A 23,505-nucleotide genomic window follows, 5' to 3' on the forward strand; every position below is an offset into this window, starting at 1 on the left:
TTCCGTCTTGTCTGAGTTTAGCTTGAGACAGTTGGTCCTCATCCACATGGCGATGTCGGTCATGGTGTTGTGGAAGTTTGTCTTAGTGGGGGAGGTGTCCTCTGAGAGGGATAGAATCAGCTGGGTGTCATCGGTGTAGGTGATGATGCTGAGCCCGTGTGTGTGTGCGATGTCAGCAAGGGGTGTCATGTATGTTTTGAAGAAGGTGGGGCTGAAGGAGAACCCCTGGATATGTCTTTGGGTTTGGAAACAAATGGTTCTAGGGCGGCAGAACCTCCTTGATCAATGAGTCATCTAATATCATCAGTGGCGGCAATGAGGGCGGTTTCTATTCTGTGATTGGATCTGAATCCGGATTGGGAAGTGTCCAGCAGTTTGTTGTGGTCCACGAAGTCTGTGAGCTGGCGATTGATGGCTTTTTCCTGCACCTTTGCGGGCAAGGAGAGGCTTGACCTCTGCGTCCTTCCAGGTGTCGGGATGGTGGCCGTGGCAATAGAAGAGTTGATGATTTTAATTAGGGCAGATCCAGTGACCTTACTTCCAAGGTTATAGATGTGGTGTGGGCAGCGGTCCGAGGGGGATCCGGAGTGTATGGATGACATGATGGAGGAGTGTGGCTTCCAGTCAGAGAGTATGTTGGGGGAAGCGTATGATATGAGTACGGTGGAGGTTCAGGATGTTGGGCTGGGGGTCGAAGTTGTTGTATATATAGATGATCTTGTAGTGGAAGAAGTCTGATAGCCTGTTGAATAGTGATTGGGAAGGGTCGACAGAGTTTTAGGTGGCAGAGGGGTGGGAGAACTCTCTGACGATGCTGAAGAGTTTTCTGGCATGGTTGGCGCTTATTTCTATGCAGGAGATGAGTGCTTCTTTTTTGGCAGTTCTGAGTCTCTGGTGGTATTTGTGGAAGGTGACTTTGAAGGTATCAAGTTTGACTAGGATTTTGTCGGTGCGCCAGTACCTTTCGAGCTTCCTGAAGTGACTTTGATGGTCAAGAGTTCTGGGGTATACCAGGATACGGTCTAGGTGCATTTGCTTGCAATGGTCTTTTTGAGGGAAGCGTCTGTGTTGGCGGCGAAGGTGATTCAGTTGGAGAAATTCTGAACTTGGAGCACAAGAGTGTTTGCGTTTTCCTTCTGGTGTCCATAAGGTCGGTGGTCCAAGCAGATGCAGTGAAGTTCCTCCAGCTGCATCTGGGGAGCATGGGGAGTGTCTCTCGGGAAGCAGGTTTTACATTGATTGAGAAAGGAACAATGTGGTGGTGTGATCAGGCGAGCTCGGTGGTGTGGGAGAAGGATGCTCCATCAGTCGTGGAGAAGATGAGGTCGAGGGCGTGACTTGTGCAGGTGGTGGGGCTGGTGACAAGTTGGGAAAGGCCGATGATGCTCATGTTTTCTAGGAGTGAGATGGTGTTGGCGTCATTTGGGTCTTCTAGGTGAAATATTAGGTTGCACAGTAGGATGTAGTGGTTGGACTCAATAGCGAGGGGTGCAATGAGGTCCTGGATGGCGCTACAAAATTTGTGTCTGGGGCCTGTAGACGAGGGTTACCCAGTGTGATCATGAAATGGAGGTGTTCCATGATGTGGGAAGTCGCATCATCCGAGGTGGTCAGTTGATGGAGTCCTTGTGGATTATGGTGATGCCTCCTCCTTTTCTGTCTGTGTGGTCTCGGTGGATCATCTTGTAACATGGGGCAGGGGTTGTGTTGGCGATGTCAGGAGCGGAAGAGGTATAGAGCCAGGTTACGGTGATGAACTTGAAGTAGGAGTAGAGGGTGGTTATAGTGTCCTAGATTTCCATGTCGTGTTTTCCGAGTGATCGGACCTCTGTGGTTTTCTATGTAACTGTGTTGCAATACCAGTGGTTGGTCCTGTGTGGTGCTTGACGTATTGGTTTGGAATATATTTAAGCCTGTTTTGACACTATTACCGCTGTAGTAAATTTAGAAGCACAATCTAACTTTTTCACAGCTCAAATCAGTACTTCACACAATAACCCTGGTGAGGTTTTCAAAATTGTTAAAAAATGTACTCATCCTGGTGCCTTACTACAACCACTAACACCCTCACTCAAGCTCTGCACCCAACTTTCGAACTTCTTAGACATTAAAATTAAATCTGTCATTATTCCCTACATCCCATGAACCCGACTCCCTGAGTATCAGTGGCCCTTTAAGACAGCAGGGGGCTGTACCTGCCCCATGTCTTGTGCTATGTGAATTTGCCCCTATTTTGATGCAGGAGTTTGCTCGCGCTCTCAGAGTTTGTAAATCAGAGTCCTCTGATGACCCTTGCCCCCCTCACACTCTTGTTTCCAACAGTGAGGTAATAAACCCCTCCATTAAATCAGCTCTAACGTCTGTCAATTAGGTCTGCCACAGTCCCCAGTGGCTGGAAACAGTCCAAGCTCATCCCTCTCATGAAAAGGCCATCGGAAGAGAAATCTAACCTTGCTAACTTTGGATCAGTCTCTCTGCTGCCAGCCTTCACCAAGGTACTAGAGAAGCTCATTAATAAACAATTTTCTGCCTACTTAGAACAGAGCAAGTTACCTCACCCTTTTCAGTCCGGATTTTGCCCGGGCTTCAGTACTGAGACAACCCTATTGGAGATGGCTGATATGATTAAGGTTTAGAAACACAAAAGGATGATGGACAGAGAGCTGAACAATGCAAACACTCACCTCCAGTCACAGATCTGGGTTTAATCCATCGTTCTTTTGCTCACCATGCCACCCCAGTTTGGACCCAGGTAAATGCAAATCAGTCTTGACCCTGTTCCTCAAGGGAACAGTCCAGCCCAAACTGCCAAGCCAGGCCCTCCCTGGACCAGAAACAAGCATCCTGGGACCGGTTTCTGGGTATCACCCTTCATCAGCCAGGCAAGCTTGAATCCCGTGGCACAGTGAGCATGGGACCCAAGTCTGGGTATACCCTTCCCACTTAAAACAACTTTAGCAACCCAAAAGGATGATTAAGGTAGCAGTGGATCAGGGGAAGCAGGTGGCCCTGATTCTCCTCAATCTATCTGTGGCTTTTGACACGGTCTTGCACATTACACTTCTACATCGTCTTTGTGCCATAGGCATCTGCGACTCCGCTCTGACCTGGTTCCGCTCTTTTTTGGCAGACAGATCCTATTCTGTCTGGATGGTCCATTCACCTCGGAACCAAAATCCTTAGGCTTCGAGGTTCCAAAGGGGCCTGCAAGGTGCCCCACATTTTCCAATGTATAAATGACTGCTCTGGAGATCTTGGTGTAATCATTTGGAGTTCAAATTGTGTCTTATGGCGATGATACACAATTGCTCCTAACCCTTGATAAAAATGCCCCTAAAGCACAAAGCAATTTTAAGGCATGCATGTCCGCAGTGTTCCAATGGATGAGCGATAACTGCATTCAATGCAATACCAGGAACAAAAAAATCCTTCGCTTTGGGATCCAGCCACCCAGCTAGGACAACGACCTTTTCCAAATAATGTCCCACCGTCTCCTGACCCTACCTCCATGGCTCGCAATGGGGGGGTGAAATTTGATAGTGCTACATCTTTTGACCCCAGGTGGCTAGCATAGTGGGTTCCTATTCTGGACTTTTAAAGCTGCTAAAAAAGTTGCTCTACCTTCTCCCTCTTCTGCAGCAAAAACAGTGATCCAGGCCCTGATCACCTCAAGATTGGATTATTTAAACTCGCTCTATCAGGGTCTGCTGGCCTATCTCTTGAGGAGACTACAGCTGGCCTAGAGCGCTGCTGCTAGGATTCTTTTGTGACTCTCCAGGGGAGCCCATGTACAACCTTTTCTGAAAGAACTACACTGGCTGCCTATCAAGGATGTGTAAGGTTAGAAGGGGTGGTCTTGGCACACAAAGCCTTCTATCGCATTTACCCTCAGTATCTGTCCCACAGATTTATTCCCTACCAACCTTCCAGGTCACTGTAGTCCTCTAACTCCCTGTATGTGGTGATTCCTCAATTTAGAAGGAAAAAGTGGGGTGGCAGCTCGTACTTCTACCTGGCTGCACATCAGTAGAATGCTGTGCTACAGAGGACATCCAGGTCTTCAAGCGTAATCTCAAAACGTGACTCTTTGGGTCTGCTTTCTGGAATCACATGTTAGTAGCGGATCAGGCTAACTGCCAGCACCGGGACACTAACTGAGTAGCTGTTGCACTCTACTAATAATAATAATTATGTGAATAGCAATGGTCTTACTCTTGTGGGTTTATGTTTTTAGCATGTCCGTCCATAAATTCCTTCTTATTTTTCACTAACTCCACCCAGTTTGGAGTGTTAAAAATGTCCCTATCACTCCCCCAGGTCCTTCAGACATATACTACAAAATCCTATACCTATGTGTGTGGAGAGTGCTGGTTCTGGGGTGGACATCCCTGCACTGCAGAGATCGGAGAGTTGCTGAGGCTGAGATATCAGCTTAGGTTTGTGAATTGCATTTGTAGTACAAAAAGTAGTAATACTGGAGTAATACTTTACCCCAGAATACAGTTAGAGACTCTGGTCCCTAGGGTTCAAATGTGAGGTAGCTAGGACTGTTCAGACAAAGTAAAGAAGGTTTACCTGCTAATTCCGTGTATTGGCTTAAGGGTTTCCAAGGTGTTTTCATCAAACCAAAGCTGTTAAAAAAAGGCACAGAAAACATTCCTGCATTAAATTTGTTGCATTATCTTTGATTGTGATCAACTAGAATGCTTTGACACCAAACCATAATCATACATTATTTGCAAATAGAGAACACAATGCACTAGAAATTACTTACTTTAAATAACGTTTTACTTACTGTTAGAAATTGGGTCTCTTCTTGGCAGAGGTATGCACCATGTCCAAGTAGGAACCACAATCCTAGTCAGGGTAAGTCACAATACAACCTAAATTATGCTGTGCTCAAGCTCTGGTAGCTTGGCACAGAGCAGGCAGGCTTAACTTAGAAGGCAATGTGTAAAGCATTGTGCAATAACTCATACAGTAACACAGTGAAAACACCACAAAAAGTACTCCACACCAGTTTTGGAAATTAGATGATATTTGTCTAATTAAAATAATACCAAAATGATAAAAATCCAAGATCCACAAGTCAAGATATTACTTTTTAAAGGATTAGATGAGTTTCAATTCTTAAGAATCAGTGGCTGTATCTTTTTAACACGCAGTACCTGGGCTTCAACAAAAATAATTACACAGAGGGGCTACAGAGGAGGTGATGTGTCCAAAAGTGAAGCAATTCATTGATTTGTCAAGTGTGGCAAAGGCGATGCGTTGTTCTTTTCACGCTGCAAGGTGATGAATCAGTTTCCAGAAGTGCAGTCTTGGCTGCTCACTGTGATGCAGGGATACTTTGACGCCCAGGGACGAACCATGGAAAACCCAGAACACGTTGAGGAGAGGCTATAGGGCTGCATTGATCCGGCAGGTGTTGCGTCAACTTTGGCAGGTGTTGCGTCGAATTTACAACACACTGGAATTTCTTCTCTTTGGTGAAGTCTTTGACAGCCCTGAGACCTCAGAACAGGAGGCAAGCTTAATCCAAGCCCTTGGAGAGCACTTGAGGAGGAAGGCAGAGTCCTCCCAGCAGAGTCAAGGGTCAGCAGCCAGTAGGGCATCAAGCAGGCCAGCAGTCCTTCTAATAAAGCAGTCCAGAGGAGTCCTTTGGGCAGGCAGACAGTCCCTCTGAAAGAGTCAATTTGTAGGTCCAGAAGTGTCTGATTTAGTAGGGTCACAGACCCTGTATATATACCTAAAGGTACCCTTGAAGTGGAGGAAACGTCAAAGAATGACTTTGAAGCATACAAGTTCCCCTTTCAACCCAGCCCTGTCTGCCAGAAGCACTTTGGGGGGTTATCAGTCCTTTGTGTGAGGACAGGCCACAGACCTTTAAAGTATCAGAGAGGGCCCCTTCACCCTTCCTGCCCAGGAAAAAACATCTGTTTGCAGATGAATGCAGATGCAGCTGAGTGCCCTGTGTTTATGGCTGTCTAGATGGAATGTACCAGAGGAGCTGTCAGCCAGCACATACCAGACATTGATTGGAGACAGGTTATTAGACAAAGATGGCTGGCAGTAAGTGCAGGGTAATACCTACTTTCTAAAAGTGCCATTTCTGAAATATTAATGTAAAATCAACCTTTACCAGTAGGTAGGATTTCTTACTACCATTCCAACCATACCAAATATGGCAAGTCTGTTCCTCTCAGATCAGAAATGTCCACTTAAGCATGTAAGGGAATCTCTAATGCTGGCCTATGAGAGGAGCAGGCTTCACTTAATGAAAAACAACTTTGGGCGGTTTCCACTACAATGGCATGTAAAATGTATAATTTATGTCCTGCCTTTTACTTACACAGCACCCTGCCCTGTGGCTTACCTTGGGCCTACCTTGGGGGGTGACATATTGAAGAAAAGGGGAATTGAAGGCTTGGCAAGTAGTTATTAAATGTCAAGTCAGATTGTCAGTGAAACTGCACACACAGGCCTAGCAATGGCAGACCTGAGACATGATGTGGTGAATAACATAAATGCATTCTATTTAACATATCAAAGCCTTCAAGGTTGACATACGTAGACCTCAAATTAATTTGCAGGTATTATTCTATGCACAATTAAAACATGATTGCACATTTTTCTGTCTGTGGAGCACAAATTAAAAAATCTCCTTCAGTATAATGTTTTACAGTCTTGTTCTATTGTAACATAAATTGTATTCCTTTTCTTGGTTGGATGTTCTTGAAGGAAGGAGCAGAGCTCCACTGTATTTTACCACTTCCTCTGGCTAATGGAAGTCGCATACGTAATTTCACTTGTGCTATTTTTTGCTATTCACTAGTTTTTAGGATAAAAGCCACTGCTTATTATCCTTACATAATGGTGTTCTTAATTTTCCATGTGATGTGTTTCAGTTTTTTATCATTGGATGTTTTGATATATCATTTTTGTCACATCACAGTGACAGTATGATTTCTGTGTTTGTTTTATATAATATCATATTTAGATATTCTGACGACCATATATTATCATAGAACATAAGCATAAATCCATATACAGACACCTACATGCTATGATATTCATGTAATTCATAAACATATATTTATTGTTACATGCCTAATAGATTGTTATCTTAAGCATATATGTATTCACCCTCCATGTCATCCATTAGACAACGTCCTGGAGGCAGCTGAAGAGTTTGGACTTTACAGTGTCTGCATGTTGTCTTCATAGTATATAGTAGGTGAACCAAAATATTGAACAATTCCAGAAAAGATTTCATGTAGATGTTGAAAATAAGTGATGAGATGATAGAGCCTTGAGGGAATCCTGTTTTTATGCTGTAAGGTTTGGAGGAGAAAGACATTTGTTCAATTACATAGGAAGGACAAGATTTAAGAGAGAGCGATACAATCTAGACTTGCTTTCTCAAGTTTTAGGATTAGGAGTAAGTCATGGTCGACTGTGTCTAAGGTAGCTGAAAGGTCCAGGAGAAGAAGCAACCCCATTCCGATCTACTGTGTTTTTAAGGTTGTCCCAGATAGAGTTTAGGGTTCATTTAGTGTATCTTCTGAACAGAATACTGGTTGGAAGTCGGAATGTAGGGAGCTTTGTGATATCTGGGTGAATGCTGCTCTTCTATAAGTCTGACGAAGGATAGTCAATTTGCTATAGCTCTGTAATTGTTGAGGTCTTGAGAGTCCAGGTTTGCTTTCTTTAACAACATGTGTATGTATGCCCTTTATAAGCCTTCTAGAAAAACTCCTATAATGAGGGAGTTGTTGCTTAGTGTCCTGACTGGAATGGCCTCTAAAGTTGTTGGGAAAATGGTTTTGAAGATTTATGATGGCCAGGGGTCAGAGGAGAATCTGTCCGTCCTGCTTGCTTTGACAAGATCCAGAAATTCAGTTAGTGATAATTCTTTGAAGCAGTGCAAAGGCTGTTTAAACCTACCCAAGGTGTTTGTTGTAAATGAGTTAGTGTTCTTGTGTTTTTTTGTGGGTAAATAAGAATCCAACATGTCTGCTTTAGTTGTATAATGATGTGCCAGCTTGTGACAAAAATCGTGGGAAAGGGGAAGGATTTCTTCAGTGTATTTTGGATTGTGAAAACCTGTGAGTATTTCATAAAATTCATAATTGGGGCATTTTGCGTTGCAGATTCTACTTGAATAGTAGTTTTGTTTTTGTATTTTTGATTGTGGAGTGTACATTCTGTTATGTCTTTGTAAGTGTGTTTTATCTTGAGGCATGTTTATTTTGAGCCAGGTATGCAATGTGTTGTTTTATCATTTTTAGGTCAGAATTCACCCAATGGGCTACTTTTTTGCCACATTTAGATGCTTTCTTTTGGATTAAGCTATTGAAGGCTTCATGGAGCCATCCATAGATGCTATAATTGTGTCCAGATTTATGTTGAAAGTAAGCTGGGTTTCTAGTTTTTCCAAGTTAAGCTTGTTCCAAAGTGGATATGTAATTGCAGGTAAGATGGGTTTACCGGTGGTCAGTTGTGTTGCAAGGTGGCCAGGTCATCATCTGACCATGTGACTGGAGTAATCCTTTGGCAGGTGAGTAGGTCTGGGTTGCTGAAAATGACATATAGGTGTGTCCTGCAATATGTGTGGGTTTGAGAACAATTTGTTGTAGGTTGTAGGTAATCCAGGCTAGCTGACTAGTGCTGTCAATGAGAAACAATGGGCTAGAAAGAGGATTAGACATTGATGTAGCAGTGATGAATTGGCAGGATGTTAGTGGGTACTGCCACGTGTGGATATTGATCAGCTCTACCATTACCACTATAAACCAGCTGATCAGAAGCAACCATGACCTCCAGAACAAAAGTTTGTTTCTATCTAAGGTTTCTAAGTAACCTGCTTGGGTGGCTGATGTCCTCACACAGTTTTTTTACTCAGTGTGAACTGCTTCTAGCGAGGCCAATTTGTTAATCATCCAAAGATAGCATGATATAGTGCAAAAATGCAGCCATTGGAGGGCTCGTGCAGCAGGGATCATATTTTCTTGAAATCATCCAAAGATAGCATGATATAGTGCAAAAATGCAGCCATTGGAGGGCTCGTGCAGCAGGCATCATATTTTCTTGAAATCAAAATGGATGCACTCACCTTGCCTTCACTGTACAATTAGTCTCTAATCTACTGTCTAGAGCGAACTCTGGAAGTGGAAGATTGTCCAATGTTTAGAACAGAAATGTTGGTAGCTTCCTTCTGTGAGGTTACTTCTGTACAGCATATGTGCAACTTTTTGGTTATTCTTAAGGAATTACATGCTCTCATATACATCTACAACAGTAATTACTTTATGTACTCAAATGCATGAATATTTCCATATGCAGAATTACAACAGGCATACAATTTTGCATGCTTAAGCTGACGCATGTGTGCATTTGAACACTTAAAGTTTGTCCCTGTTTCTCCATAGGGAAATAACATTTCCAACAGGGCATTTGATGCCCAAGGCCTGTAAATCAAATGCTACCAGTGGGCCTTCAGCACTGATTGTGCCACCCACATGAGTAGCCATGTAAACATGTCTCAGACTTGTCATTGCAGTATCTGTGTGTACAGTCTTGCACTGCCAATTCAACCTGGAAAGTGTATTCACCTACCAGGCCCAAACCTTCCCTTTTACTACATGTAAGTCACCCCTAAGGCATGCCCAAGGCAACACCATGGGCAGGGTGCAGTGTATTTAGAAGGTAGGACATGTACTGATATTGTCAACACCAGGACAGTGCGCGCTCTACGGGCGTCTAGAATGGAAAAACCAAACACTCTCAAGATAATGTAATCTATGCATTGTAATGATATGTTATTGTTTAAACTTTTGCATTGCAGAATTCAATCCAAAACATTAATTTATAAGGTGCTTATAAATACTGTACATTTGCAATGTATTGCTGCAGGTTTTCAGAGTGAGTCAGGGTGTGGTCCCTTTCCAGGGCCTTCTAGAAGCTTTCCCTGCAGCATGCTTGGGTGTGGCTGTGGTCTGCGCCAAAACTCTATAAAAAGGAGTCAGCCCAGCTCCACGTGCTCACTATTCAGAGGTCCCGGTGCAGAGCAGCAGCAACTTCCTGAGCTCCTGTTCCGGTGGCCTACCTTGACCTCCCAGGCCTATGTTCTTCATTCTTCAGTGGTGGTTCCTAGTCAGGGCGGTAAGGCGGAGGTTGGGCTGGGCCCCCGACTCCGTATTCGTTGATGCTCTAATTCTTGGGCCTAATTTTGGATGCTAATAACATTTTGCTCCTGCAAGTGTAACTGTGCATTTAAAACTTTTCATGGCATTTGTATGCACGCATTTGGATCGGCAAGACGCGCAATTCTTTTCTGGAGATTAATTTGTGTTATTCATTGTGCGCTACCATTCCTTGACAGTTTCATGGTAGCATTCCCTCCTGGTGTGTAATTCTTGATATTCACTGTACGCTACCATTTTCTTGGCAGTTCCATGGTGACATCCGAATCGGCAACATGCGCGATTCAACTCTTGTGTGAAATTCTTGGTATTCATTGTGCGCTACCATTTCCGAGGCATTAAATGGTGGCATTCGAATCGGCAAGAAGCGTGATTCTTTTCTTGTGTGCCTTTCATGTTATTTATTGTGTGCTACCATTTCTTGGCAGTTTCATGGTGGCATTTGAATCAGCAACACGCGCAATTCCTTCCTTGAGTGTGTATTCTGATATTCATTGTACGCTATCATTTCCGAGGCATTAAATGGTGGCATTCGAATCGGCAAGAAGCGCAATTCTTTTCTTGTGTGCTTTTCATGTTATTCATTGTGCGCTACTATTTCTTGGCAGTTTCATGGTGGCATTCGAATCAGCAACACGCGCGATTCCTTCCTTGAGTGTGAATTTTGATATTCATTTTACGCTATCATTTCCGAGGCATTTTAATGGTGGCATTCGAATCGGCAAGACACACAATTCTTTCTTTGTGTATCAAAGATGTTAATTACTGTACGCTACCATTCTAAGACATTTCCTTGGTAGCATTTTGAGTTGACAAGTTGTGTGATTTATTTCCTTGAATATACATTGTGAAATTTAATGGTGCACAATCCTTTATGGTGTTTAGTACACATATAAAAACCTGCAAAGTGCGCAATTTATTTTTTCCATGCTAAAGAAAGTACTTGAATCTGAAAGTTCTATTTAACCTTTTCTTGTCTCCTTTCCAGGTATTGGGTCATCAAAAATCCTAGTAGTTCTAGAATTATTCTCGGGTTATTTCATGTTTTCAGAAATGAGAAAGCTTAGAGTTATAGCATGGTACTAATTTCATGAGATGTAATTTTGATGTTGTGCTTTAACCTCTTGCTTCCTACAGGTCTCCTTCCCAGCTGTTCCCTTCCTAATCCCCTTTTCCCTGCTTGGACTCTCTTAGACTCTGTGATAAATCTAATCAGAGTATTGGAGTGGTCTAGTGGTGGAAGTGTTGGGAACGTGCACAGACCCCGAGGATCTAGTGACTCTGACAGATATGTTTTACATGTCCTGATAGTGGAATACTTCCAAAGTCGTTTTTCTCTATTGCAGGGCCTATCTCTTGGGATTACCTTTAAATCCATTTTAATTGTATTTTCCCATTGAGGGCAGATAGAGATTTGGAGTTTGGGGTCTCTGAACTCACAATTTAAAAAACATTTTTAGGTAAAGTTCATTTTTAGATTATCTGTTTGAAAATGCCACTTTTAGAGAGTGGGCATTTACTTGCTTAACCATTCTGTGCCTCTGCTTGGCATCCATCTCTGGGCCAGAGTGACTGCTGGGCCAGTTGTGAATTCACTCTAGACAGTACCACAAAGGGAGCTGATGTATGTCCTGCATAAAGAAAGAAAGGGGATTCAGAGGATTAATGGTCCAGTGTATGCCCTCCTGTGAATACTACTATGTATTGAAATACACTGTTCCAAAAAGGGAAAGAGAGACAGGGAGAACACTAGGGCATCCTAATTATTAGGAGCAATTGAGTGTCATGCTTCATCATCGGACGTGCTCCTCGTAAGACCGGCACTGCAATGTCTGATGGGCACCCCCTGTAGGGGGGGCTCTTTGCCGGAGATCGTTTCTCGATGATGCCACAAATCCCAAGAGTGAGTAAGGAGAAAAAGAGGAGAGATCAACAGAAAGATTAAAATTGGCTCAAGATCCTAAATGAGTACTAAGTTTATTTGGCTGTATTGGGTGATGGCCAAGATTAAAAATGTAACAAGAGAGTGAGATAGAGATAATGCTCAACCACTCTCTAACAACTTTATAAGGAAGAGAGGAGGCCAGGAACTACCAGACCTTCCTCAAAATGAGGTCGACATGTATCACGTCTCTGTGGTCCAAAAGGATCCTATGACGCTTCTTCAGGACCTAATGCATCTTAAACTTCTCCTACAATAAATTAAGTTGACTCCTGTAGTCTGAAACTGACAGTACAAATGTTACCAGTCACTAACACGAGTCCAATCTGACCCGAATTTGCTGTTCCTATTAGTCACCCTGAAGATGTATAAAAAACACTTAACAATATGTAGCTTATTTTCTAGATAATCATTGTCAGAATAAGTACAAAATATTGTCAATAAAACAAAAAACAAGTGACAAACTGTGCAACACAAGGTGGTGGTGTTGGTGGTGGCAAACCCATGCCAAATGAATAAAGATGGGCTTACCCTCCCAAAGTCGGGTCCGGGCTTCATGGGATCACACAGGCCATTAGCCAGGCTTGCAAAAACTCTGAACGTCAAGTAGACAAAAAAACAAACAAGAGAACACACATCTCTGTTACAGTACAGATTGAAACTTAATCCATCAAATGGCAGAGTGTGCTTAACTTGTACAATAATTGTATGAAAAATTTCATCCATCTGAGAGCACATGTTAACCCACCCGTGTGGTGTCACTAGAACTGGTCATAATCAAAAGGAAAAGGAGACCAGTATGAATCAGGGGTTACTGTGTCTGATTACTTATACAGTGAAAAAAACCTCACTCCAGCCCCACAAAAAACTACTAAGCAGACAGGCAGAAGAAATGGAATGTTTGTGATACAAACGATCTGTAAAAAGCAAACAAGAGTGTGTCAAACAACTAGGTGGTTCTCTGATTGTGAAACCGGCCCTAGGAATACAAACAGAGGAACACAGGTTTGGAATCCGAACCCTCAGTGTCTCCCTTTACATTAAAGTAATCGCACACGCAGAGTAAGCGTGCCATAATGAAGAGTTCCGAACTGAGGGGGCTGTCGCAATGATTCCCTTACGTCAAAAATTGAACAAACAAACGTCCGGGGCACTTGCTTCTAAAGTCCTGGTGGTGTGTAGATAACCTACCCCTGGCTGCACTCCCGAATGTAAAGGGAGCCGCGGACCGAGGAGTAGAAGTAGTCCGTAAACCGGAAGCAAGAGCGAAATGCTAACGTTCTCGTTGCCAGGCAACGCGGCTGGGTGCGGCAAGGCAAAGCCATCAATCGTGATGGTAGAAATAGAAAATGGGGTGCTGTCCCGGCTCGTATTTGCTAACAACTGCAGACAGCGGCCATATCAGAGTAGTGCTAAACTGTGTGGATTAACATAGAAGCTGCCATGTAAATAGGCAAAATGTTCCACTCGGGACTACGCAGCATAGTTCATGTAATGCAGGTATGGAACATGAACACCAACTGTGGCATGTCTGATATCAACAACACTGTCAGCTTAAAATTATTATAAAAAGACTATTAAAGAACATAGTAATTTACAATGATGTATGTAGGGGTGCAGGATCAAGCTGTATCAAAGCCATACATACAGATGGTAGACAGTATAGGATGATATTCCTTAAAGTATGTCCTGCATATCCTGATGGGTCTTCCTGGGCTAGAGTGGAAGTAAGGAGCTGACACCTGCACTTGAAAGGGCTATGCCTGACCTCACACAATACAGTCTCTAACCCCCTGGAGTGTGGCTGGGGCAGGGAAACAAAGAGACAGGGTCTTGTGCACTACATTTGAAGTTTGCCTACTTCAAAGGCAGAAATGAGTATAAGTATTGGACTACTGACCCCACAACTTTAGATCACTTCTGGATCAAGAGGAACCTCTGCCAAGGAGAAGAACTCAAGAGCTGTGAGAAGGAGTACTGTCCTTTGCTGTGTGTACTTTTCTGGGTTGGCCTGCAGTTGCTGCTTCTGCCTTAGAGAGGACAAAGACTGGACTTTGCTGTGCATCCTGCTTGTGAAGTTTCTCCAAGGGCTTGGACTGAGCTTGCCTCCTGTTAAGAAGCCTCAGGGAAATCAAAGACTTCATCTGTCAGCACCTGGGCTCTCTTGATGAGACCCCTGACCTGCAAAATGGTGCCACATCCAGTCCCTGGGCCCCCGGTAGGAGAAGCTGGCAGAACCGGAGTGAAAATCCACTCACCAGAGCCGAGCTGCAGACAAATCTATGAAACACCCAGCTTGCAGCTGTAAAATCGATGCAGCTCCTGTCCCGTGGCTGCAGAAATCAACAGATTGCCAGCCCAGCGTGACTTCATCGTTACAGTACATCCGAACTTTCCATGCATTGTCCCTGGGTGTCAAAAACCTCATCATCTCCGCACGGACCAGAGGGAGGCTGTCTGGAAATAGACGCATCCCTTCCCTGCGAGGAAAGAATTGACGCACAGCCTCACTTGCGAGTAAGAAATCGGCACATTGTTTGCTTTTCTGATGCACCCTCGCCCCTGCAGCTTTATTTTTGATGCATGCCAGGTACTTTGTGATAAAACAACGCATCCATTGATTCTTATGGATTATGATTCTTTTTACTTTAAAATTTGATATCTTTACTTGTGTATGTTGGATATTTGTTGTTTCGGTCTTGCTTAATTTAGATAAATATTTTGTTTTCTTCTAAACTGGTGTGGAGTCCCTTTGTGATGTTTTCACTGTGTTACTGTATTGTTTGTGCAAATATTGCCTCTGAGTTAAGCCTGACTGCTTGTGCCAAGCTACCAAGGGGGTGAGCAGGGGTTATCTGACCCTTACCCTGACTAGAGTAAGGTTCCCTGCTTGAACAGGGTGTCAACTGACTGCCAACTAGAGGCCCCATTTCTAACAAGCCCCATGGTCCTAGGATGCTGTCGGTATCAGCAAGTGAAAGAAGAAGTGTGGGATGAGGCTGTCCTTGTTGTTTGTCTGAGGGGAAAGTCATCCTCTAATTTTAACTTACCATTTCAAACTAAAATATTTTAATGAACAACCAAGGGTAAACCTGCTGACAGGTGCAATTAAAGCAGTTGTAAGCAATCTTAGGTGCAAAAACCTTTCAATGTTTGTGATCTTTATTTCCAAGCCAATTCATCATGGCCTAGCTTTAATAATACTTGATGCAAGTCCGGCACAAAGCATTAGTAAATCTTACCTTTAATATACACAAACATTCAGATTCATTAAAATATCCCAGATAGGGCTTAGTTTCCCCTAGGTCACATTACAAACTTCGATGCTAAATCTATTATGCATCATCCCTAGATTCACCTGCTGTCCCCTAATACACTACAAATGGCACAATTATCAAATGCTCTGCATTGATCCCACTACCCTCAGTGGCTTCTATGCATGCAGCTATGATGGCTCCTTCAGTGTAAAAAAAAATATCCTAGGTTCTGCATGTGGCACAAGCATGGGCAGATAGATGCCACTTATTCTTAGCCATGAAGCACCATTTAATTTGCTTTGCGTCCTACACAAGAATCATTCATTGACAACATAATGTAACATAATTGAACTTTAAGACAGTAGTATTTGCCCTATCAAATCTTGCTTCACCAACATCATTCTTCTTCTTCATGACAGCTTCCATGCCCAGTCCCTCTCTAGTCACTGTTAATTTTTCATGCATACTTACACATTTGCTGTATTCTGTCCTGATAATGCCAGGTGCCAGGGCGTTCACCCGAATATTCATGGGTGCTAAAGCAGGGGCCAGAACCTTGGTTAAGCCATTAACAGCTGTTTTACTGACACTGTAGGGACCAATCATCTGAGAAGCAAAGATAAGGAAAGTTTTAAATACCCTGAGCAAATGTGCTTCTTTTTACTTATAATGCCACATCAGTACTGTCCCTGAGCAGAACTGGGTTGCGACCACTTAGTTCCTTGCACTGGTCTGGATGCACCAAGCGCAAAGTGTTGCAACATAGTTCACCTGATAATAAACAGCGAACTCGTTTTACATGAGCTTCTCACTGTGCACAATAATGAAAGAAGGGTTGGAGGCATGCATGGTACAGCAGAACTCTGCCTCTTTCACTTTTACAGTGCCTTAATACCACAGTGCATTGTGAAAGTACCATTGGGAGCGTCCAGCCCTTCCTGGGAGTAGCTGCCAACTGGCTTGATACCAGCAGTTGCTCAGTGGAGACTCATAACCTAGGACGGTAACAACTTTGCAAACAAAGAAATTCTCCTCCACTAAAGTGACAGGAGGTTTGGATTCTATTAAAGACATGGATGCAAAGATCATGAAGTTACTTCTCTACTGCTTTAACTCTAACCTTAAGCTCAACTTGTTTCAATACATATAACATGAAAGAAATGTTGGCAGTGAAGAGCACTGGGGGCCTCAAAAGAATAAACACCAAACAGTTAGAAGGCTACAAGATAATCAGCTCTGCTTAACAGTAAACTTCCTCTTCTTTGTGGTGAAATAAACAGTCTTTCTAATGAGCTTCACAGTAAGGAAGACATGAACTAACTCATAATTTTGTACAACATTGTAAAGTGCAACTAATAATAGAAGAGGAATTTGTTTTGGTGCCTCTTATGACACAATGTAACACCATGAGGAGAAAGGGATTTTTTACCTGTATCTAAAGCCTTGACATTGAGACAGAGCAGCCTTTTTAAAATAAATTAGAGGCATAGAAGTAGCATATGACAGCTTCTATATTACATTTGAAAGGCCTATTAGAGAAATTAGCATAGAAATGAAAATGTGCCTGTTTGAATTTCAGCGAGCCCTGTGGCCCACCATATTTCTGACACCACATTTAGCATGAAAGCATTTTGCATTTATAATGTGTGAATTATTAATGAAATTAACATGAACACACTTATATTGAGTTAAATGGCTTTCTTTTTTTCTTTTTTTTATTATTTTAATATTGAAGATGCACAGCAAAGAAAAAGAGCAATATAAATAGAAGACATACAAAGACATATAAATACATATAATTTATCTCATCCATATACAAAAAACAGCAATTGCTCATAAGGTTCATTAAAGCCATCCTAAAAAAAAGAAGTAAAGTGCAGATAAAGTGCAGGAATTAATGATGCTTGATACATTTCTCATACAATCGGTGCTTAACTATTGCCTAACCACTGTGCAAGCGGTGCCCAAATTGATTTCCCAATCTGTCTATGGACACGGCCCTTAAGCGCGAGAGAGCCCATCTAAAAAAAAACATTGAGCATAGACGGGCCAGCCAGTGGTTAAAAGTCTGTGGCATTGATACCAGCCAGTCAGACGTAATACAACAATGGGCCACTGACATAGCTAGAAACAAAAACTTCTGTGACTGGTCTGTATGGCCCGCTCTATCAATTCCTAGCAATACAAGTTGAGGAGTAATCACAACATCCTGATGAATAATCCTAGACAAAAACTTGGCCATATCAATAAACTATTCCTGTAGTCTACTATAGTAGAAAAACATACGTACTAAATCGCCCGCTACGCTCTTACAGCGGGGACATACCACCCCCCTCGAGCTGCCCCATTTAGATAACTTGGCAGGGGTATAATAGAAATGAAATACTGTCTTATAATGTTGCGCTTGAGGCCCAGCAGCAAGCAAAAAGTGCTGGGCCATGTCTAAAGAAGCCAAAAATGAGGCTTCAGAAGCTCCAATACTCCATGCCCACCTCTCCACATTATTACCCAAATCATCTGACAATAAATCCAGAAAAAATAGGTATAGCGACTGAACCCGCCGTCTAGTTGACTTGTGCAAAACCTCCAAGACTGGATTTCTGTCCCCCAATGGCCCACATATGGGAGTGGAAGTTGTCAGCAAAAAATCCCTGATTTGTAAGAATTAAAATAAATCTTTACTATCAAGCTTAAACTTGCTTGCCAATTCCTCAAATGACTTAAGATGGCGATCCTTATAAAAATCGCCAATACGCCGGACACCCCGCTGTGCCCAATTGGCACAGCGCTTGTCCTTAAAGATGTCGGGAAGAATGGGCGAATTCAAAATAGGCGTATAAAAGTTAACTCGGCTGATTTCAAATCTAGTTTTAATACAAGACCACACTTTAAATGCAGCCCGAACGGTCTTAAACTTAACTTTTTTTAAATAGCTAAGCTCAACAATTTTCATGAAAGCTGCATTGACATAACTTCCCCAAATCATGTTGTAAATAGAAGGACAAGTTTCACACAACGCCTCTACTGTCAACATCTTGGGTAATTAGCAGTTGAATATATTTTAAAGCTGTTACCCAGTAATAAAAAAGGAAGTTTGGGGCAGCCCAACCCCCTTTCTTTCTTGGAAGCACTAAGGCCCGTATTTATACTCTTTTTAGCGCCGCATTTGCGCTGCTTTTTGACGCAAAACGGCGCAAACCTACAAAATACAATGGCATTTTGCAAGTTTGCGCCATTTTTGCGTCAAAAAACGACGCAAATGCGGTGCAAAAAAAGTATAAATACGGGCCTAAGTACTTATATGCCAGCCGTGGTTTAGAAAAGGACCGTTTAAAACTGTTAGCTGCAAATTTCCATGTGTTTAAGCCAGTCATTGCTAATTTCCAACAGAATAGTGTGAAGCAAGTACAGAACCCTGGGTAAGAACAGCATTTTAATAAGATTTCACCGCCTGATAATCGGAAAATGTAAATTATTCATACGGTGCACTTCTTTCCTAGTTTTGGCTAAAACAGGGGCAAGATTGCTCTCAACAATCTGCTCCAGATTAATAATTCATCTAACACCTAAATAGGTCACTTGTTCAGCCCTTTCTATTATCGCTAAATAAAAACCCATTCATTACCCAGTATTTGACATTTAGCCTTGTTTAAGAAATAGCCAGAAATATTGCTAAACTCTGCCGTTAGCTTCTCTATTTCTTCAACCGCCAGCCCTGGATCAGGTGTAGTAATGGTTATACCATCAGCACAAGCCAGTATTTTAAACGTGCCGTCAATCATTACCATGGGTGGGATTGAATTACTTTGGAGGAGCCTTCTAATTAAGGATCAATATAAAGTGCAAGAAGTAATGGCGAGCAGGGACAGCCCTGTCTGGTACCCCTTGTGATGAAAATAGGGTTAGAGGATGCCCCGGCCAATTGAATTCGAGCCATAGCTTTCTGATATAGGCCCTGTATTGCCCTGATAAAGCCAGAATCTATATTAGCTTTAGAAAGCACTGCCAGAGATACTCCCAGCTCACCCGATCAAAAGCCTTTTCAGCATCTAATAAAATGAGTGACATAGCTACAACCTTGGATGCATCTAACATGGCGATGACCCGCCTCACATGGTCCGTGGTCCCACGCCCAGGAATAAACCCATGCTGCCATGAGGAAACAAGCCCGCTAATTTCTCGGCCCATTCTAGTCGCAAGAATTTTAGCATACAGCTTAGCGTCTGCAGTTATTAATGAAATAGGGCGATAGGAACCTGGCAATAATGGATCCTTCTCCTTTTTAAAAAATACAATAATATTAGCACCTAGCCATGAGCCTGGTGCCTCTGCTCTATCCTGACTGATGTCATAATTCAGTTCCTCAAAAAAAGTATAAAAAAATTCCATTGTGATCATATCGTGCCCAGTAGCTTTCCCATTAGGCAAAGAGGCTAATGCTGCTATGATCTCATCCAGAATATCTGGAGTAGCCAGTTGGCGGCTCTCATCTGCCGACAGCCTAGGACCTGGCGTTTCACTCAAATACTGGCCATACCTTTCTTCTAAATCGAGTGGGGGTTGGTTTTTCTGCTGATACAAAACAGAATAATAATCCTTAAAAACCTTTAATACCGCTAAACCCCCCGTACAATCTGCCCTTGATTGTCCTTGATAGCAATAATGGCATGCCGGGTCTCCTTCTGTCTAGTATTATATGCAAGCAGTTTGCCCACCTTCTCACTGAACTCGTAGCATTCCTGTCTACGAGTATGAGCTTTAATATTGTCTTGATCTAAGTACATCTGGGTAATCCTAGCTTTCATAGCGGCAATCTGATCTAAAATATCCTGTATAGAAAGATTATCCATTGTCAGCCCCACTAACTGCCGTTCCCAAAAAGCCAACTCAGTCTGAGCCGCACGTATGGCTGAAGTACTTTGTTTTTCCCTGTTTAGGGCATAACTCAATGTTTCCCCATGAACAGCTGCTTTTATGGCATCCCAAAGCACCCCCGGGAGGAACCGTGCCCCTGTTAAAGCTCAAGAACTCCGGTATCCATTATTTCAACCGTAACACATAAGCCAAGTCCAGCAATAGTCGCTGATCAAAAGACCAGGGTTTAAAATGTCGCTTTTTGTGTAAGACAAAAATTGTGCTACCAAAGGATTATGGTCGGACATGACTCTAGGAAGCTTTTCGACAGAAAGCCCTTCGCACAACGAGGCTGACAAAAAAAATAGTCAAGCCGGACAGACTTCCTGTGCGGATGAGAATAAAAGATGTACCCTGGGTCAGAGGGCGTACACTGCTGCCAAGCGTCCACCAGACCATGGCTCTGCACTAGGGTTTGTAGAGCTCTAAACGACTTTGGTGTTCTTCCCGAATATGAATCCTGGTGCTGGAAGAGAATACTAGTCTTAATGTGTATATTTAAATCGCCACAGACAACGAGCGGTAAAGGCCAAGCAGCAAGCTCCAAATTCAAGGTATTAATTACGACCGGATCATCAAGGTTAGAGCCATAGATTGAGCACAAAGTAAAACTAGTTTGCCCCATTATAGACTCTAAAATCACCCAGCAGCCCAGATTATCAACCCTTTTCTTAGCCACTGTAGGGAGATCACGCCGTGCAAGTACTGCAACTCCTTTTGTTGTGGTTCCTTGAGTGGTATAAGCCAGTAATTAGAGGTCAGGAAAATCCAACAAATATTTTTTAGTTGGGATAACATGTGTCTCCTGTAGGCAGATTACGTCTGCCCTAGTGTTTTTAAGCCATGGGTAAAGAGCCGCCTTTTCGTAAAATCATTTAACCTGCATATATTTAGCGTAGCTATACGGAGATTATTACAGTGCCCCATTTAAGGCTCTAAAGTTAACAGCCATAATCTAACCAAACCTAATCATACATGCAAAAAATATCTTCAATGGCTTACTGTACATTTTTCTGTGCATCTTCCTTACTTTATCGCTACCCCAACCTACCCAACCCCACCCCACAACCACCAACCCCCTCAAACCAGGACCCACCTCCCCCCCTCCACCCCACACCCCATCAGATGACACAACCAGACTGAAGGTCTGTAAGATGGACAAGGCCCCTCCCCTCGGAGGCTCCAAACAACAACACCTTGGTAAAAAACAAGTAAACAGCAATGTGGCCCCCCTAAAAAGAAGAAAAAAAAACACCCTAAAATAGCCTCCCCCAGAAGAACAGCAAAAGAAGAATAAAAATCAACCACCAAAAAAAAGAAGAAGGAAAGCCACTAAACCAATATCATATAGAACATTTTACCCCCTTTTTATCCCCCCTCTTCCTACCTCCCCTCCTTCCCCAATCCCTCCTCTTTGTTTTTTTTTAATTCTCTTGAAATCAGTTAAGTCAAAGATTGCAACTACTCCTTGGCCTTAATCTCAGACGAGAATATACCTATATAGGAATAGTGCCTTTATGTATTGTCTTAAGGCGAGCAGGAGACAGTAAATGAGCTTTGTCTCCCTTCTCCTGAAAGGAGCTAATCAATTGTCTCAGGCGCCAACGTCTCGCTACTGTGGCATGACAAAAATCTGGGCGGGAGAAAAAAGTACAACCCTCACAGCTAATCTTGGAATCGGGGGGGGGGGCTTTCTCAAAAATTATTTGGCGTAGCAAGAAGTTACCAAAATAGACAATAAAGGCCCTGGGCTGCTGTTGATTTGCCCCAGTTACTCCTCCCAGTTTTTGATTCTTCAGGTACAATGGGAACCGATGGGCTCTTTGTATCTCTTTCCCCCAATCCCATCCAACCTGTTCCAGAAATGCTACGCTAAATAGCCTAACTATGAAGGACATTGGATCCTGCCATTCTGCTCCTTCTTGTATCCCCAGTAAACGCAAATTATTACGGCGTTGCCGATTTTCAAAATCCTCTATTTTCCACTGGATATCAGAGAGATGAGTATCACGTATGGCAGTTTGATGTACCACTGCCCCCAACTCTGTTTCTAACACGTTTGCCTGGGACTCGAATGTAGCAATACATTCCCCTATCTCTGAGCAGGTCTTTGCAATTTTGCTAACTGCTACTTGTAATTGCTTCGTAGCCATCCTGGCTTTCTTACTATCACCTTGAGTCTGTTTATGTTGTGCCATGATGGTTTGATGTATAAGGTGCAGGGAAGGGAGAGGAGCCTCTACGTTCACACCATCAATCCCGGAACCCGCCAGGCTCACAGAGAGATCATCCAGACTGTGCTGCGGCTGTTGAGTGCCTGTATAGTCCCACGACATTGCTATCACCCCACGTGCATTTTTCTTTTTTTTTCCTTTTCTCATTAAGCTCCATAAACTTGTCCAAGTTAGCCACCTCACCTCGCCTTTCATGACATTTAATTGCAGTACACCTCAGCATGGAGGTAGGAGTCAAGGGGGCAGTGGAACTATTATAAGTCTCTGAGTCTGTTAAGGAGCTAGTACTGGCATCATCTGAATCCCTGGATTGGTCCGAAAGGGACCAGAAATTCTCTCCAGCTTCACCTAGAGCAAGGCAATCCTCATTTCCCTGCCAGGAGTTGCGGGTGGCACCAAGAGTAGAAATAGGGGCCCGCAAGTCTGCACCTGCCAGCGGATGTATTGCCGCTGCCCGATCACAGCTACCTCAGGATCTTGAGCAAACATTGCATTACCCAGAGGGACGGACCCTGTGGCAGCTGACAGCTCCTTCCCTCAAACAATATTGACTGACCTTCAACACTAGAGCTAGGAGCTGAAAGGTGTAAAGATGCCAGGGAAAGGCCTCCAGCAAAATTGCTTGTATCCAAGTGCCCATTACCATCAGCATCAGCATCAGCCTAGAGCAGCGTTCTATTATATGAAAAAGGGACAAGAGGCACTGGTTCGCAGCCACTTTCCCCCACCTCAGCCACCACTGCCGCCAAATCCAGAGGGCATTCAAAATTAGTAGAATCTGTGGGCATACTGCCCACTGGAGGAACTGAATTCTGAGGGGTTTTGAGCATTAGAGGTATAGTCAGCCCACTCCCATGTTCTCCAGCAGAGTTGGCATAAATTTTCGACTTACAGTTCCAATCCAATGCCAGAGAAGACCCTGGTGCTGACTGTTTATCCTCTGGGGCCCCCTG

General features: G+C 43.2%; 1 protein-coding gene across 1 annotated transcript in view; it reads right to left on the bottom strand.

Moving 5' to 3' along the window:
- Positions 1-23,505, bottom strand: part of LOC138265366 (dehydrogenase/reductase SDR family member 4-like) — a 124,782-nt gene that overhangs the window by 15,899 nt on the left and 85,378 nt on the right. Inside the window, exons 7-8 of the mRNA XM_069213010.1 lie at positions 15,876-16,010; positions 4,576-4,631 (exon numbers count right to left, since the gene is read on the bottom strand). Of these exons, the coding sequence (XP_069069111.1) occupies positions 4,576-4,631; positions 15,876-16,010 (191 nt within the window). The remainder of the gene's footprint in view (positions 1-4,575; positions 4,632-15,875; positions 16,011-23,505) is intronic.

This window comes from Pleurodeles waltl, chromosome 11, assembly GCF_031143425.1.
Source record: "Pleurodeles waltl isolate 20211129_DDA chromosome 11, aPleWal1.hap1.20221129, whole genome shotgun sequence".
Classification (NCBI taxonomy): domain Eukaryota; kingdom Metazoa; phylum Chordata; class Amphibia; order Caudata; family Salamandridae; genus Pleurodeles; species Pleurodeles waltl.